Raw genomic sequence first — 17847 nt, 5'->3', positions numbered from 1 at the left:
CACAACAACTCTGTTGGCACCATAACTGCTCTCATTATTTCAAACCACCCTTTTCCATTGCCATAGACTGGCCATAAAACGTTTACCTTGGTCCCTGAAAGTCACAAAAATGTGTGATGAACAAACACAAAACCACTCCACTGCTAGAAAAGTAAATTCAGCATTGACGCATCCATGGATGGCATCTTCTTGGCCACTATCTAATGCAGCCCCCACCTCCCCCCCAACTTCCTGTTTCTCTCTATGGCTTTGTTGTTCTGATGATAAACTCACCATTGCATATGCACTTTATCTGACTTTGTTTATTTTACTTATTTGTGGTCTGCTGCATTAGAAGATAAGCTTTATGAAGGCAGGAGTATTTGTCTCTTTCATTCACTGTCATATCCTTTGCACCAAGAACAATGATCGACATATAGAAAAAGGAGTGAATGATGTCTTGCCCGTGACCATCATACAAATGCTCATACAATTTTAGCCAAAGGAAACCTGGAAACTATTAGAAATGGCCTGTTAAGGCTTATGTCGCTTTTTATGTTTCAATTCTAATAAGTCAAACCCATTAAAATAATTTGGCTATTTTTTTAATGTTTTCTACCATTGGCTTTGCCAACAGTTTTTCTTACTCACGTTATCTTTGTCTCTTTAGTTCTTTTCCTCAGTGATGAGGGAATATAGCTCATGCCTCATATATTAAACAGGTTTCTAGAAAAACATAAACTACTTGAGGGAGTGCTATGGGCTCAAGGTTTGTGTCCTTCCCAAAGTCCTAAGTTAAAACCTAATTCCCAAAATGATGGTATATGGAGGTGGGCCCTTTGGAAGACGATTAGATCCAAAGGAGGATTAATCCTTGTTAAAGAGACCGAGAGAGCACCCTCATCCCTCATCCTATGTGAGGACAGAACAAGTAGACAGCTGTCTATGAACCAGGAAGTTGCCTCTTACCGGGCATGAAATCTGCCAGGGCCTTGATCTTGGACTTCCAGCTTCTAGAACTGTGAGAAATAAGTTTCTGTAGTTTACAAGCCACCCAGGCTATGGTATTTTGTCACAGCAGTCTGAATGGACTAAGACAGGGTGCTCCCCCTCCCCCTATTAGAACTGATGTGTAAATTTCAAAGCTGCTCCTCTAAGCTATTACTCATCATTTCATGTTCAAAAATTTCCACGTATACTCAACTGCAAGAAACCAAAGTGTGATTATAAACAGTACTAATAATAAACAGGCACCAACATTTTTAGCACCCTCTGTTCCTCTAGCACTTGGGGATCTGTCAAATGCTTCTGTGGCAGATTGGAAAGAGGAGGTTGTGTTAGCAGTCATGACCCAACCGCTAGTGACGCTGTTTCCATATTTTACAGTCTGGGAATCACTATTTAGAAAATGCTAGTTTTGTTCATTAGCTGCAACAGTAGAAGATGAGCCTGCAGGGATCTTTAAAGAGAAAGAACCAGTGGAAATGAAGCAGAAGAACTGAAACCAAAAAAAAAAAAAAAAAATCCCATGATAGTGTTGCTTTCCTGAATCTTTGAAAGGGGCTTTCCTCTACATTTATATAATCACATAGAAAGTGGACAAAGTGTGACAAAGCAGAGAAGGGCCACTTCTTTCTGAATTTAATTCCTTCAGGTGTCTGACTTCTTGAGATTGAAACATACTTCTTTTGCAGGATTTTCCTAAATAAAACTCTGCACTTTGCTTGAACAGGAGGAAACAGAATGTGATTCTATTTTCACTCTCAGAGCCAGTGCAGACACTCGTTAGGTGTTGCTTAAGAGAGTGTAAAATGACGCAGATGGAGGTGGTGAAGGGTCTTAATATTATCCCATCCTATCTACAATTTTGCTTGCTTCCTTTGTGACCTACACTTGGCCACTTTTCTGCTTTCAGGGAATTTTCTAGACAAAGCCCTGGGATTGGCTATCCATGAGTTAGAGACACAGAAGGCTTTAAATTTATCTTGTCTATTTCCAGAGAGAAAGATGCAATGGAGATAGAGAAGGAGGTCCTGCTTGAAGACACTTGCTTCATCTAGAAAATCTAAATTCGTCTCCCAAATGTGCATGAACGCTACAAATACATTGATTGTTCTTTTAATTTTATTGTGGAGTTTTGGTGCTTTGACATAGACCAAGTGGTTATGGTAAGCTTGGGACATTATAATGTATACTACACAGAGAAAGGCACTCACCAGCACTGACAGTAATCGCCTCGATAAACTGCTCCCTCCAGCTGTTAGTCCCAACTACAAGGGCTAGGTTTGTCTTCTTTATAAGTTTGTCCACGGTACTCTGGAAAGGGGGAAAAGAATCAGACAATAACTGCTGGGTTGGTTAAGGCCTGGGGAAATTGCAGACCTCATGGGTTCTGAAACCCCAGAGTTATATAAAGGGTAGCAGATGTTAGGCTGAGAACAACAGTATTGACATCGAACACCGTTATGATTATGCAAACAAGCACAGGGCTCACTTGGAAACATTCTGAAATGGAAACTTCTTCATAGCAAAGACAAGCTTCCTTCACTGCCTAATGGGCAAGGAAGAATGGCCTCAGTGGTTAGAATGGGAGATGGTGCAGAAGTCCATCCCTTCCCCTTGAATGCTTCATGAGCCTGCTTCTCTCCTGGCTTCAACTCTAGTGTGCTGTCTGCCCCTAAATTAATCTATGCCATGCTCAGCATTACCTGTTTGTGAATAACCAGACGTGGCAGAGAGATGAAACTAAAAGCTGTTCTTATTACACTTTTACTGACCAATGAAATGTAGCCAGACAGCAGAGCCTCACATGGGCTGCTCTATGAACATCAATAAATGGATTTTTCTTTGGTTATTGATTTTGTCCAGCCTTTTTGGTGGCTGGTAGAGAATTCATCTCACCTTACTCCTGTTGCAAACAAGAGAAGACAAGACATGGAAAGGTCAGTGTGTATGGTTTAGGGCATGCTGCAATGACCTTGCACTGAATTTCCCCCTACTTTACTGGCACTGAGGCTCTTATTTTTATGTTTCCTTAGACCTTTTTTAGGCACTTGATTCTGTATAATTAGTACTCTTAGCTTTCTAAATAAATGTCAGTTAATAGAAGAACAGGAGCAGCCAAGCGTTCACAAGAAAACTAAGTAAGCAGATGCACCCAAAAGCACTACAACAAATCAAAGCAACTACAGGGAGAAGGGATACTTCTGGGACTTGAGGCTTTTTTTCCCAGAGAAACTACCACATTGGCTAGTCTACCACATGGGCACACTTACTGTCAGAGCATCCTCGAATTCCCACTCATTGCAAAGAGGCAGAAAACACGTATTATTTGTCTGAGATCAAAATCGATACATGTTTAATGCAGTGTACCTGAGTTGACTAAGGTTTGAGAGAGAGAGGGCATGTTATCAGCTAAGTGGGAGGAAGGAAAATGCCATCCAAGAGGCTTGTTCGGAAAGCCAAAGCTATGTCAGCTTGTCAAGTGAGTTAGTTCCACAGCCATTTGAACTGACTTGCAACACTGAGACAATAATAACCCTGAAAGGGCTCTTCTCCAACTGGCCCACTCTCTATTTTCAACATCACACTTTGATAGATTGTTTGTCCTTAGGCTGGTGACATTTCAGCCTCAACCTTTGTGTCTAGAACTGCTAGTGCCCCCTGATAATAGCTGTAACCGTCAGAACTCTCGGCCACCAGAACTAAAAGCACGTGACAAGCATCTGTCTTTTCTCTCCATTCAGCCACAACTCATCAGGCACCCTGAGTGTTGGCTGATGCCAGTTCAAAGTTCTGTGCAGGATGGAACAAGAAATGACCTTGACTTTTCCTAAATATGATGGAAACCTGGGGAAGGTCTCTCCAAAGGAGACCTCTTTATTCTGAAGCCAAGCAGAGAAGCTCATCACCTGGGGAGTAAACTGTTAAAGAAAGAAAATGTTCTAACAGTTAAACACAGACTTGCCTCAAAAAATATCTCTGGAGAACAAAGTTCTATGATAAATTAAACTTAAAATTGTGTGTGTGTGTGTGTGTGTGTGTGTGTGTGTGCTAAAACCTAGGGTAGACTATAAACTGTAGTTCATGCTAGACTTGGAGGGACCATGAGATAACCTGGGTTCTTCCTAGGACTTAATTTGCATATATGTCCTCTCTTGACCTGTAACAGGAGAGGAGTAAATATGATGAATTTGAAAGTTAGATCCTTGAACATTTGCCATTGACACCAACCTGGAGGTTTCCTAAACATTAGTCAATAAGCTCTTCACTGTGTGAGTCTGTAAGCAATTGTTACGACCTCACCTCAGCAATGGGTGTTTGAAAAGCCCAGCCCTTAGTCACAACATAGTAAACGAGAGCCCTGTGGGCAAAGCAGAGGAGAGGCATTGTGAGGTGTCACCCAGCTTTGGGCCTTTAATGCCCTTCTGAGAGTTTTGAACAAGTTCTTTAAAACAGCTAGAAAAAAATTTCTTGAAAGAATAATATGATGCATCAAAACTGATGCTTTCTGAGGGTGCTTCAGAAACATGCCCCCCCCTCCCCACAGGTGTCCTTTGGGGTTGACAGTGAGTGTCCTGAGGAAATTTGAGGAGATGGTGGAAATAATGTATGGAAGCTGTTCCAGGGAGATCAGTACCCCAAACAACTGGACTTATGTGACAGACCTGGGTGACACTCAAACACTCGGATCACTGGAATGGTTACCAGAGAGGGCTTTGGGTGCTCTGTTGCCCAAGAGACTGTGCCCTGCCATACCCAACTCAATGCTTCCTACAGGAAGTTACCAAGATTGCTCTTCCTGATTGTGAGTGCTTGGAATGGGAAGGTTTGGGTTGTTCCATAAGGGAGAGAGCACACTTAATTCCCCATGAGAGTCCTGGGTGGCGTGGGGAGTGAGCATTTACAGAAATGCCCGACTTGAATTTCTCTTGCTGCAAGTGGTGCCAGGCCCTCTGATTTCAGGGGAAAAGAGGAAAAGTGAGGATGGATCCATCAGAACAGACTGGTCCATAGCAATGGACAGTCTGAGGTATCTGCCTCAAGAATCACAGGGAACCTGTGTCCATACCAGTCGTGTGTATGCAGTGAGCCAGGTTATGGATCAAACAACAGCTGGGCTCTGGTGGTCGGGGTCTGCCTGGAAAGCCCTGGGCTCAGTGTTTACCTGGATCTTTCTTTTTAAGACAATGAATGAAAGCATGAGTTAACAGATGCATTCACAGTGGCCTGAGGGGCAAAGTTTAATAGTGTTTTTGTATTTCAAATGCCACTATAATTTGCAAAGACATTTTTCTTTCTATCTGTTGCTATCAGGCACCTTCATTTGAGAACTAAATTAAAAAATTAATGAATGAGCCCAGTAAAAGGCAAGGAAGCCATGACTATGAAACTTCAGATACAATCCTAAGGCTTCTAGGTCAGAGGCTTGATTCTCCCCTTTGGAATCTTCATTCTGGTTTTCCAAACAGGAGCAGAAGATGCATTTAAAGAAATAAATGGGGAGAATACTGCTGTGGTCTGGTATGTAATTCTGGAAAGCCAGAGGGAGGCCACTCCTTTTCCTGTTCCGCTACAGAACAAAGGTATGGCTGAACTGGGGGCTTCGAGGTGTCAGGATGGTGGAACGAGATGGGATGGGTGTTGGGACAAGGGCTTGGGCAGCAGCTAAGAATGGATGGAAAGTTCCACTTCAAAGTCCTCAGTTCACCCTAAGGCCTATTTGGTTAACTTCTGAAAAATGATGTTCATCATCTAGAGACCTGGAAATGGAATTTTATCAGCTCAATTATAAGCTCTCTGGTTACAGGCACTATTCCTTTAGTATGTGGTCTGTGCTCAAGCATCTTGGATCTAGAGAAGATGACTACATATACATGAGAGCTTGTCAATGGAATGTTGCAGGCTAACTAGCCTCATTCCAAAACAAAAAGCAAATTTTTAGCAATGTATATGCTTTGCTTCTCATAGATTTATGAGCTTTTTCAAGTGCGGTTTCTTCCACACCTACAGTCTCTTGGAATCCACCTTTGCCATTTCCTTGCTATCTACTCAAGCAGATCCCTCCCTTTTGGGTACCTCTGTCCCTGTGAAGTGATGGATGTCATTCACAGGCCTTGGATCTGGTGCTGTTTAGTTTGCAGGACCTCTTGGTTCCTATAATTCTCTAATTCCATTTCTGCTCTGAAGGCCCCTTAATGAGCCAGTTCCTTGTAGTTACATCTGCTTGTCTTTCTAGATAGATCATACAACATAGACTGATTCTATGGACTGTCTTGGTCCTGAGATGTTCCTCCCCCCAACCCCCATGCCCTTGCAGCGGCACTGCTGGTGAGCTTACCTTGAACTCATAGGATTCTTCAATGATCACCTCCAGCTTGGTGTGCTCTCCTAGGATGGGGCGTCCCATCTCCGCAATGCGCCTCTCCTCTTCCTCTTTGCTGGTTAGCGGCTGCTTGTCATCATATTCCTCTGTGAAAAGGAAGGGCGAGAAAGTGAGCATGGACTCAGTTTTATTTGGAAACCCCTGTATCCTGCTACAAGAAAACCAGGAAGGAAGGAAGCCCTAAGGACCTAGAAAGCCCCCTGGGTGATGGTATAAGGCTAGAAGGGAGAACTGGACAGACGCCTGCTGTGTCGGCCAGCATACCCCTGTGGTAGCAGGTGATAGCAACATCCCCCACCCTAAGCACATGGCAAAGAGCAGCTCAGGAAAAGCAACGTATCAGGACATAATACTGGGAAGAACTGCCCACACAACATCTATGTTGAGGGGATCACTTAGCTCTCCCGTGGGACACTGGCTCACCTGGTTGTTTGTACACATTCTTTTAGCACATGACCAAAAGGAAACATAATTAAAAGTGCTAGAGTGACCCAAGGGATGGAAGAATCTGGCCTCCTCCTTTCCACTTCCTAGAGGCAACAGAAAGTGCCCCAGGGCCAAAGAGATGGGAGGTGGGAAATTCTAATCTTAGCTTCTCCCTTGCCAAGAGCCCCTACTGCAAGTTAAGAAGCAAAACATCCATCCCTTTCAGGTTTCAGTAAGATGCCTGTACTCCAGGGCTGCCTCTCTCTGGTGTAAAGAGCTGAGATGGGTTAGAAGGATCTTGACCATGTTAATCTTAAAGTAAAAGAGGAGGAGAGGCTGAGACCTTTGGAGAGTTAATACCACTCACCCTGTGAGCATTATTACTTCCAGAACCACCATGTAGCTTACGCTCCAGGAGAGGCCAGTAGGTACTGAGAAAATGTTAACAGACTTGAGAGTCCATTAATGAGGGGAAGCTCACAGTTGGCTCCTCTCTGTGTGAAGGTCATTAGGCTAAATCCAGACTGAGAAGGCCAAGCATATGTGAAGGACAAACACTATTCCTGTAATCAATTAGCCCCCTATCCTTTAGGCTCAGGATGCTGGAACAAGACAGGCCACTTCCCCTCAGAGCCAAGCTGAATGGACCTCATCTCTAAGGAGGTAGGATCAGTGGTATAGAAAGACCTCAGCCCTGATGCCCGTGTTTCTAGAACCTTCCAGGCACACTGCCTGCCATAGGAGTCTGTTGGCCGAGGAGAGGTCAGAAAGGGAGGGACTTCTAGCTCAGACTTTTTGCTTTTTCAATTAAGCATCAGCTGCTGGAGGAGTCCACACCTTCCATCCCTTCTAATGACACAGGGCTTCCCTCTGCTGAAGGACCCTGCCATGGTGGCTCTACTTGATGCTCCAGCAAATGTTACAGAGGACTGGGAGGGGAGGCTTGGACAGGGAGCAGATGGGCTAGAGGCACTGCTAGCATTTTTATATAACAAGTGTCAAAACCAACCAAAGGCAAAGGCAGAATGTAGCCTATCAATGAATTCTTTAGTGTGTATTCAACAGTGTCTTCCTAAAAGGATATTTCAGATTCTGCTTTCCTATTCCCAGTAATTACAAGGCCCTGAAGAAATTAGATGAAGACTAAAAATAAGTCATGTTGGACAGGCCAAAAACTGCTAAATGTTAGCAGATGCAAAAGAGGAGTACAATTAGATTAATTTTAACTGTAAAACTTGTAATCTTTTTTTATAGTAGGCTTGGGAAGTTAGGACCCAAGAGAAGGCAAAGGTTTTCAGTTGGTGTAACCATGATTTGTCCTTGACTTTATATCTGTGTGTAGTCATGGAGGTGGGCTGAGATGTGTGAAGTCCCATTTATCTGGTGCTCAAATCAATTTCTTTCTTTCTTTTTTTTTTTTTTTAAGGGGCACACCAGCGGCATATGGAGTTACCAAGATAGGGGTCGAATTGGAACTGTAGCTGCCGGCCTATGCAGCCACAGAAACTTGGGATATGAGCTGCATCTGTGACCTACACCACAGTTCATGGCAATGCCAGATCCTTAACCCACAGAGTGAGGCTAGGGATCAAACCCACATCCTCATGGATACAGTTGGATTTGTTACCACTGAGCCACAACAGGAACTCCATAAATGAATCATATTTTTGATTTCCACTTATTTCTGACTCCTGAACCTGGGATAACATTCTTAGTTTTCATAGGAGCAGGATATATTACTGTCTTTGTTCATAAATTCAGCTGCACATGGATATCTTGGAGACATATCAAATAGGAATTATTTTTCCAGAAGAACTATTACAACTTGGATTTTTATTTGAATTACCAAGCCACTTGGGGGAGAGTATTTATAATGTCCCGCTTTTAATAGTTTACTTATAAATGGTGATTTGCTGTTAACGGGGTTTGAGTCAATTTAGGCAGAAAAAAACAAAGAAGTTCCAAAAGAAGGGTGAGGTGGTGGCATTCTTTAAAGCCATATTTCACAAAATGAAATGATTTGGAATGTGACATCAAAGAAGTAGACATGATAGTAAATGAAATCAAATTATGCACTGAGTGAAAAGGTTATTCCCTTTTTAATCATCCTTCAGTCCCTCCACCTTAGTCTGGTGCTGTTATATCTGTACCTAATTCTTGACATTAGGGTTTCTACCAGGAAAGAAAACACAGTTCTCAGGCATAGAGCATTTGACTGCACCGAGCTAGCAGTTCAGAACTTTTTTCCATTCTAAAATTTTTACCTTGTTTTCTATTTATGATAAACACTAGTTTTCCATTTGTTACCTACTTATAGTTTTCCTCTAAAAACAAATCTAGTGAAGTAAAAACATGAGGTAAAAACTGCATTAAGTAACTAATAGTATAGATGGTATTCTGCCCAAGCAAATATTCTAAAAGAGGTATGAGAATGACCAAAACTTAGGAGTTAATGTCTTAACAGATTTCACACTAACTAAAGAAAATCAGGACACTGTTTCTATTATCTTCTATACTCTTGCTCCAAACTTGACTTGAATTTAATGCCACACTTTATTCTATTGTTTTCCCATCTGGAAAACCTTTCCCATTTTCATCTAACTAAATCCTACATATCTTTTAAAACCCCACCTCTTGCATGAAATATCCCCCAATTGACCTACTTAGGAATGACCACTCTAATTCCAAATGAATTCTGTAATATTTCTGTGTGTACATATTAAACATGGATAGTTCTATTATGCTAATGTTTAATATTTATATTTACCTTTACATACAAAATCCAGCCAATACATTTAGATAGAACAGCATGTCTCCTTGCCCATTGAACTGTCCTCACATCCCCCAGAGCCTATTAAAATGCATGGAATGCAGTAGGTGTTCAATAAGGATTTGTTGTGTGACTGTCCACCTCACTGTCAGAAAAGCCTATTATTTGCTCTGTGAATATAAAGACCATTGGTTCATTTCACATGTCACTGTATTCCGACTATATGTCAGCACACCTAGGAACCCCTCACCCTACCCCTTTTCTAGGAATTCATGGTCTAGTGGGAAGTAGGCATGTGGAAGTAGACAAATTCTAGTACAAGATAAAGGCTGAAGGTCCAGAGTTGGTGAGCAGCTCTCTCTGCCTGAGGGAGTTACTGAAGGCTTCAGGAAAGAGGAGCTATTTGAGATTGGCTTTGAAGCATGTATAGAAGCTTGCCAGGTGAAAGTGGGGGTAAGGATGGCTAGAAGGTAATACAGTAAGGAGGGGCACTCCAGACAGAGAGAAGTCAAAGCACAAAGGCACAGTGTCAGGGCAGGTCTAGGCTATGTTCACTTAATAAATGACTTGAAGATTTAGGAGAGAATTATATGTACCTGAGAGAAGGCAGCTGGATAAATTCTTTCATTGCTCCATAATAATATTGATAAATTAGCGTTTATGATCCAGATTTTTTTTTGAAACTGACAAAGAGGAAATCCAAGTCCTTTTTTTTTTCTTTTTTTTTTTTCCCACTTTTTAGGGCTGCACCTGTGGCATATGGAAGTTCCCAGGCTAGGGGTCGAACTGGAGCTGCAGTCTACACCACAGCCACAGCATTGTGGGATCCAATCTTTGTCTGTGACCTACACCACAGCTCACGGTGAAGCCAGATCCTTAACCCACTGAGTGAAACCATGGATTAAACCTACATCCTCATGGATACCAGTTGGGCTCATTACCACTGAGCCACAATGGGAACTCCTGGCTATTTTTTTTTTAAGTATCCTCTCTTTAGATACCTTTTATTGAATAGGGAAATAGTTTAACAGCCTATATTAAAAATCATCTATTATTTTTTTTTCACTTTGAGTGCTGGATTAAATGCAGTTTGTTTTACAATGGTCAAGTCAGTTTCATTTCCTTATTCACGCACATGCTGTGCTTTTTAATTTTGCTTCTCAGAGCAAAGTCCCTTTAATTTTCACCTTCTTGCTCTCTCTATATGCACACACATATGTACCTATTTTTATTTATTTATTTATTTAATGGCCATACCCACGGCATATGGAAGTTCCTGGGCCAGGGACTGAATCTGAGCCACAACTGTGACCTACACTGCAGCTGCAGCAGTGCCAGATTCTTAACCCACCCATGCTGGGCTGGGGATCGAACCCTTGCCTCCTTAGCAACCTGAGCTGCAGCAGTCAGATTCATAACCCACTGCATCACAGCAGGAACTCCCTGATGTGCCTATTTTTAAACTCTCCATATTTTATTGAGAAGTTTATAATAAATTATACAACATCATGGTCTTAACAAAGCAACACAACTTAAAGATCAAATGCAATCAGTATTGACAGGACAGAAAACAATCCTGTTACAGGGGGCCTCCCTTCTCCTGAGTACTGATTCTGCAAATGACACATCACAAAAGCAAATAGGTACCTGGAATCTGGGAAGAACGGAATTATGGAAAAGCTCTGGTTAATGCTTTCGGGCTCAGGCTGCATTCTGAAGCAGAGTCACTAAAATGCTTTCTCTCTGAGGCTGTCACTATAAGACAATAAATGGCTGAAAGCAGGAATCTCTATTAGAAAACAATACAACTCACGTGGAGAACTGCCTCCGGGAGCCACTGTGGATATTCTTTAATGAATTTGCAATTTTCAGTCTTAACAAACAATGCAAAATTTGGAAAGGGGTAAAGGCCAGTGGTGGGACAATTTGCTTAAGGTTATTTCAATCCTTCATGCAGATCTGTGCTGACAAGTCTGAGAGCTGAGATTTCTTGACAGTTTTCAGCAATGGGCTGCCTTCTCTGATGAGAACCTAAAGAGGCTGGTCCTTTTACTTCCACGACAAATATTCTGGAACAACTCTGCAGTCAAGGCTGCATGATTATTCAAAAGGGGTATGGGGTGAGAGCCTGAGGCAGGCAGAAGCGTTTCTGTTGCCGCCATGGCCAGAGATAAGCAATGGTGTCACCTGTTCTTAGCCAGAGCCTTGTGGCTTGGTGCAAGGAGCTCATGCCCCGGCTCTGACCCTACAGTCCATCTGGGATAGTTCTGTCATTCTTTAGTCATCCTGTCAATGTTCCCCTCTGGAGACACCCCACAGATGCACTGTCACCTGTGTATATCTGGCTAACATCATGCTGCCTGGTGGCAGGAAAGGCAGATCCTGGGAAGCAAAACAGCTTGCTTTTAAAGAAACTTCATTAGGTTTAGGATCAAACGCCCATGTTTGAGAAGCAAGATTTGCAAGAAATCTGGAACATACTGAAACTTGAGGGGCTCCTGTGCTCAACCTCCTCTGTAGGTCCATGCTGTTCCCTCTACCATGCTTCCTGTTCTGGGATGATGTGCCTGAGTTTGGTTGCCAAAACACCATACCCCCAACAGCTGAGAAGCCGTGGCCTTATTTAGCAATGTTTTAGAGGGAACAGGGGCTGAACTATGGCACTTTAATGTCTAAAGACCTAAGGAGGAGTTCCCATTGTGGTTCAGTGGGTTTAGGACATGACACAGTCTCCGTGAGGATGTGGGTTCAATCCCTGGCCTCAATCAGGTGTTAAGGATCTGGCATTGTTGCAAGATGGGGTATAGGTCACAGATTTGGCTCAGATCTGGCATTGCTGTGGTTATGGTGAACGTCTGCATCTTCAGCTCTGATGTGACCCCTAGCCTGGAAACTTCCATATACAGCAGTTAAAAAAAGGACCTAAAGAACACCTGAGGGCAGATAACCTTAAGTTAACTGTGGTTTTCAAGGACTGTCATGAAATGAGTACCTGCAATGGTGATTATAGTAGAGGGGATCGGATGTTCTCTAGCATGAACTTTCCTGAAGACAGGTTGGCCTAGCAAAAGGACAGGCAGAAAATCAGCAGAATGGATTGTACAGGTTTGCCAGCAGAGCTGTGTGGAATTAGTAAGCTAAATGTCACACCCAGATGCACACAGCACAGGCAATGTTAGTCCAAACTAACATTGGTTGAGTGGTCATAGGCCACTGTTATGTAGGTCACAGAAGTGAGCAGGCAAAGGGAGCCGGACTGTGTGAATGAATCCCACACCCCACACTATGGTTGTAGCTTTCCTCGATGGAGTATCCATGTCCTTCAACTCACTGCTTCCAGAGGCATCATGAAACAACTGAAAGCCCTTGGTAGTGAAAGATACATGCTTGTGATGCCTTCTGGTGCCAACAACATGGCCTGTAGCAGTGTTCTTTTGTGTAAAATGGAGATAATAGTACCTGCTCTGTCCATAGCACAGATTTGATTGGGGTTCAAGGAACATAACATCTTGGAACATGCTTATTTATTTCCTGGGCAGTCTGAATGGGGGAACATACCCCTGGAATGCTTTTCAGGGGTAAACCACTACCCTAGGGACTGGCTGGATTACCTAGGCTTTGGGTTTTCATTAAACTCCTGGTTCAATTGACTTCTAGATCCACCTGCTGTTGGTTTCCACCAAGAGCTCCTGGAACTGTCCTGGTAATCATCAGATTGGGACTCCATGTAAGTGTTGACATATGCTGGCTGTATAAACTTGGGCAAGGCATTTCTTTCCTCTGGAATTCAGTTTTTTCAATTATAAAATGAAGTTGAACTTGAAGGGGATTTTTTTTCCCCTAACCTATGTACTGCAGCAACTAAAGTGTTTTTAATTGTCAGAATGTTCATAGCTTGGCATCTTTAAAAAGCCACGTACCTTATGAAGTCTGTCAATGTGATAAGCATAGTATACTTGGAAGAGTAATTTTAAAAGAGGTATAGTGACTTTTACATTCTTTGAATTAATTAGGGAGATTTTTAGATGACTGTTTTGGGAATCAAACATGGCTCTTTCTCCAAAGTGAGCCTGAATATTTAATTTTATTAAAAATATCCAAATTAATGTACTCTAGTTTTCCTTCTTGGTGTCTCTCTCATTTTTCATTTGACTGGAATTCATTTGAGGGCATTTAAGAGATACAGTGAGGCTTTGGATTGAAAAGGGATTAAGATGCAGGTAGGAAGGAAGGAGTTGAGAGGGAGGAACTAAAAGTGTTGGGTTGAAATAGTCATCACATGGCCTTGGATTTAAAGTTAGAGGCCAGGCTCTGAGTCCTGGATGGGTGGTTGGAGTAGACTGATTAATTCTTTGAACCTTTGCTTCCACCCCTCTAAGTGAGAACAATAAAATCTTATTCCATAAGCTTGAGGATTAAATGATTCAGTGAACAAGAAATGCTTTACAAACTCTAACGAGCTATCATACATAGGGGCTTATCATGTTATGTGCCTGGAAGGTACATAACACAGGACCCGACAAGGGCCTTTTGGGGAAGCAAAGTCTAGGAGCAACAGGTAAGGATTTGCAAATTCCAAAATCATCTCCAGCATTTAATGTCCAACACTAATGGGATCTCTGAAATATAGGTATTGGGTGGTGGACCGAATGACATTTTCAATTTCCATATACCCTGCTTCACATTAAGATTTTCACACTCAGCTGCACAAGACTATGTAAAAGCTGCAGGCAAAGTCCGAGAGCTAGATTAATTCTTCTCCACTGCCCCTGGATCTCAACGCCTTGACTTCAAAGCCTCCAACTGACTTCAAAGAAAAACTCTTTAGGGCTTATAACTGCTGTTCACTGTGTAGACCCCAATTTTAGAACTTTCCCCAGAGGCATCTATAGAAAGTGGAGCCTATGAATTCTGGCCTGGTTAAAGAGGAGAAGGATCATACAGGCCAATGTACAGATCACCAGGCCAATGTAGAGATTACCAGAGTGCTGCCACATTCTCTTGTTTTTAACTGCATCAGTTTTAACATTTGGGAAGTGTTGGTAATAACAGAACAATTGCTACTAGAGATGAAAGTTTGGGGCCATTAGAAAGAGCATAGTGAAATACGTGAAGTAATAGAAAACCTTTGAAAGAAGTGATTCCATCCTCTAGAATGCATGATGTGTCCAAGACAGAAAATGTTGGACGTTACTGAACAGGTGTTCTTGAACTTGATATGACCAGTTTCTGAGAAAAGAAAACTGGGATCCCATTACTGAGTTACTGAAAGGGAAGATGCTTCAAGTGATGTGTAAGGAAGGCCCTAAAAGAAAAATTCCTGACATATTCCATGATAAAATAGGAAGATATCTAAAGATATCAATGCATTTTAACAAGGCATTTTACAGCCAAAGATTATTAGTTAATGTCTTATTATCAAGTTGCTTAGGACTGAGGGAGTGTCACTAGATACTATACTATTTCCTACAATCGTTGATTTATTTATTTATTTTTTTAAATTACTTCAAGGAAGCCATAAAGGCTAGCTTGCCAAATTTCTACCTTCCTCAAAGCTCACAAGGATAATGAACTTACTGGGTGATAGAATCTTTCCAAAGAGATGTCAATACATTAAAATGATGAGATCAAAAAAGAAGATAAAAGTTTTAGAAAAAAATGTAAATTCCTGCACTCAGATTCAAAAATAGCATCTTTGACAGTGCAAAATTGAGAAGACTTAACCTGGAAGAGTTTCAGATGAATCAGGTTTAAGAAATCCTCTATGAGAACTTGTCCTGTTTAACATTTTCATCCTTTTCAGTTTCTATGTTCCCAATAGTCTGAGAATCATTTTGTCATTAAATACTGTGTCTGGAGAGAAGCAGTGGCAAGCAATAGCTCACGTGGAACTGTACATATTCAGAAAGTTCCACTTGGGACAGAATCATGCTGAAACTACTGGCTTATGAGTTTACACTAACGGTGGTTTAAGTTAACCCCAAGCCCCACCATTACATTTTCAAAATTACAATTTTTGAAAGCATGTCCTTACTAAATATTTTTGTTCAGCACTCTGGTTTTAAAAAAAATAATTAGAATATTGAGATCTGTAAAATTATACTGGAAAGTGCCATGGCCATTAGGATGCCTTTCAAGACATCGTCAACTGCAGCTTCAGACAAATCAGACCTACAATTTGATATGTACCTCCCTAAGTCTACGTAGATGTTTCAGAAAAGGGAGAGAGAATATTTAGGGTCAAATAAGAGGATGCTGTGAAGACACATCTTCCTTCTGGACACAAGGAAATAGCTTTAGAATTGTGCTAAAAAATGCAAACAGCCATGGCTGAGTCCTTTTGAACTTAAGGGTTTTAAATTTTGTGCCTGGGATTCGGGTTTTTACAGAGCACCTTGTATTGCACCTCAATTCAGATTGGTGTGGTGGCAGGACAAAGGCTTGCTTTGCACTCTCCCAATAGGGCATTATCTATCATTAGGATTCTGAGCTTGGGCCATGGAGAAGACATGGATGTGTGCTTCTCTGTTTCCTTGAGATCATCAATTACCCTGATACTCTCTGGACCATCTAGCAGGGTACACTGCCCATCATCAGTGCTATGTGTACATCTTTAAATGGATCATTGTCAAAATGTAACCAATTACTGGGTCTCCATACAAATTTGCTTATAAATAAACGTAACAAACATACTGTTAATGTGTAAAATGTTAAATGTGTAAAATCAACCAGAGCACACCATGTGCCACGGCTAAATGTTAATACAGGTTACATGAGGTGTGGGTTTTGTTTGCTATTTAAGGGTATTGGGGGTGGGGGATGAAGATCATTAAAAAAATTGTCTTACCATACAGGTATTTTCCTTCATTGAAAGGAAATAAAAATGAGAAATAATTTTAAAAAATGTAAGCAGCACATGGTAAGAACAGACAGTAAAAAAATCAAATTTGATTCATTAGACTTAAAAAAGTCATACCTGTTATTGTGAAGCCACCTACAAAAGAAAAAAAATAAATGTTACAATTTATTTAATTTACAATCTAGATAACAAATACCAGTGACATCAGACTGCCTGACAACCCATCCAAGGTACAAAAATTTGCTAAATGATTCTTCCAAGTAAGAAAATTATGAAAACATCCATTCATGTCTTAATCACTAATCATTCTTTTAAGACTAAGAAATTTAGTGCACATATTTAATTCTTGTGCGTACCTAAGAAACCTCTGATTTTTAAAAAAGGTTATATTAAACTAAAAGTAAACTATCTGACCTTAAAAATTATGAGGCCAAGGGCTCAAAACAACCATCTTGCTAATAAATCAGTAGAAATAAAAGTCAGAAAGCTATTGTAGCACCTGACAGAAATGGAAAATAGTCTAGAAAAATGGAAGAAATGCAAGAAATGAAATGCTTACCAAGCTCATTCAATAACAGGGCTGTGAAGGAAACAGACAAAGACAAACACAGAATAAGAGACCAGATGAATAATGAAAGTAAGAGGAATATCAGCAGAAAGAAATCCAGGCAGATCTGATTACAGTGGTAGGGAGCTGTTGCTAAAAAATTGGTGCTTGTCAAGTAAATGTGGCATTAGGAGTATTTTCAAATAATTCCAGCATTAATTTCTGCAAATGTGATATATATATACAGATATATCTATATCTCTATATATCCATATATATATATATATCACTTTATATGTTATTTCTGGGCTGTTAAAAAAACATTTCTACTATACGTTTACACTCTGTATACATCTAGTTTGCCAAATAGAGTAGAGACAATTTATGAAGTTAATCCTAAACTTTATTGGAGTGAGTCTTCTGCATGAAATATTGCAGTGAATTAAACATACGAAGTCTTTAATCATCCAGAATCTCCAGAAATGTACCTTTCATTCGATGAAAACAGAGAAAACATCTTAGGAAATTCCATTTTGGCTTCCTGCCCATAAGGAGATTTTGGCCCAGGGGGAAGTTCTCTCACTGGAGGGCCTATTTACATGATGTTTTTGTCATCAAGGAATATTTATGTTTTTTACAAGTCCTTAAAACTTGAGCCCCAGGAATTAGGGCTTATTTGTGTGTCCTTATCTCTGACTTCTATGCATTATAATTGGACAACCAGATGGCTTTCTGTGACGTAATTCTGTGAAAACTGACAAGGTGGGGAGGGGGGCCCTTGGCAAGGGCAGAGGTGACAAACATAATTTGTCTTTCAGGTGATGTGCTTGAAACCCAGACTATAACTGGAGCACTTGATTTTGCTGAAAGCTACTTGCCTA

General features: G+C 41.1%; 1 protein-coding gene across 11 annotated transcripts in view; it reads right to left on the bottom strand.

Annotated features, from left to right (window-relative positions):
• Window positions 1-17847, bottom strand: part of SLC8A1 (solute carrier family 8 member A1) — a 420023-nt gene that overhangs the window by 68821 nt on the left and 333355 nt on the right. For 5 of the 11 annotated variants that reach the window (XM_047782209.1, XM_047782211.1, XM_047782212.1 and 2 more), the window contains exons 4-9: window positions 16979-16999; window positions 16537-16554; window positions 16408-16422; window positions 12553-12621; window positions 6320-6450; window positions 2196-2295 (exon numbers count right to left, since the gene is read on the bottom strand). In XM_047782209.1, coding sequence (XP_047638165.1) covers window positions 2196-2295; window positions 6320-6450; window positions 12553-12621; window positions 16408-16422; window positions 16537-16554; window positions 16979-16999 — 354 coding nt within the window. The remainder of the gene's footprint in view (window positions 1-2195; window positions 2296-6319; window positions 6451-12552; window positions 12622-16407; window positions 16423-16536; window positions 16555-16978; window positions 17000-17847) is intronic. The other 6 variants (XM_047782218.1, XM_047782217.1, XM_047782214.1 and 3 more) reach the window with 5 other exon arrangements.

The sequence above is a fragment of the Phacochoerus africanus genome, chromosome 5 (assembly GCF_016906955.1).
Source record: "Phacochoerus africanus isolate WHEZ1 chromosome 5, ROS_Pafr_v1, whole genome shotgun sequence".
Classification (NCBI taxonomy): Eukaryota; Metazoa; Chordata; class Mammalia; order Artiodactyla; family Suidae; genus Phacochoerus; species Phacochoerus africanus.
This window is presented reverse-complemented; position numbering and strand designations above follow the sequence as displayed.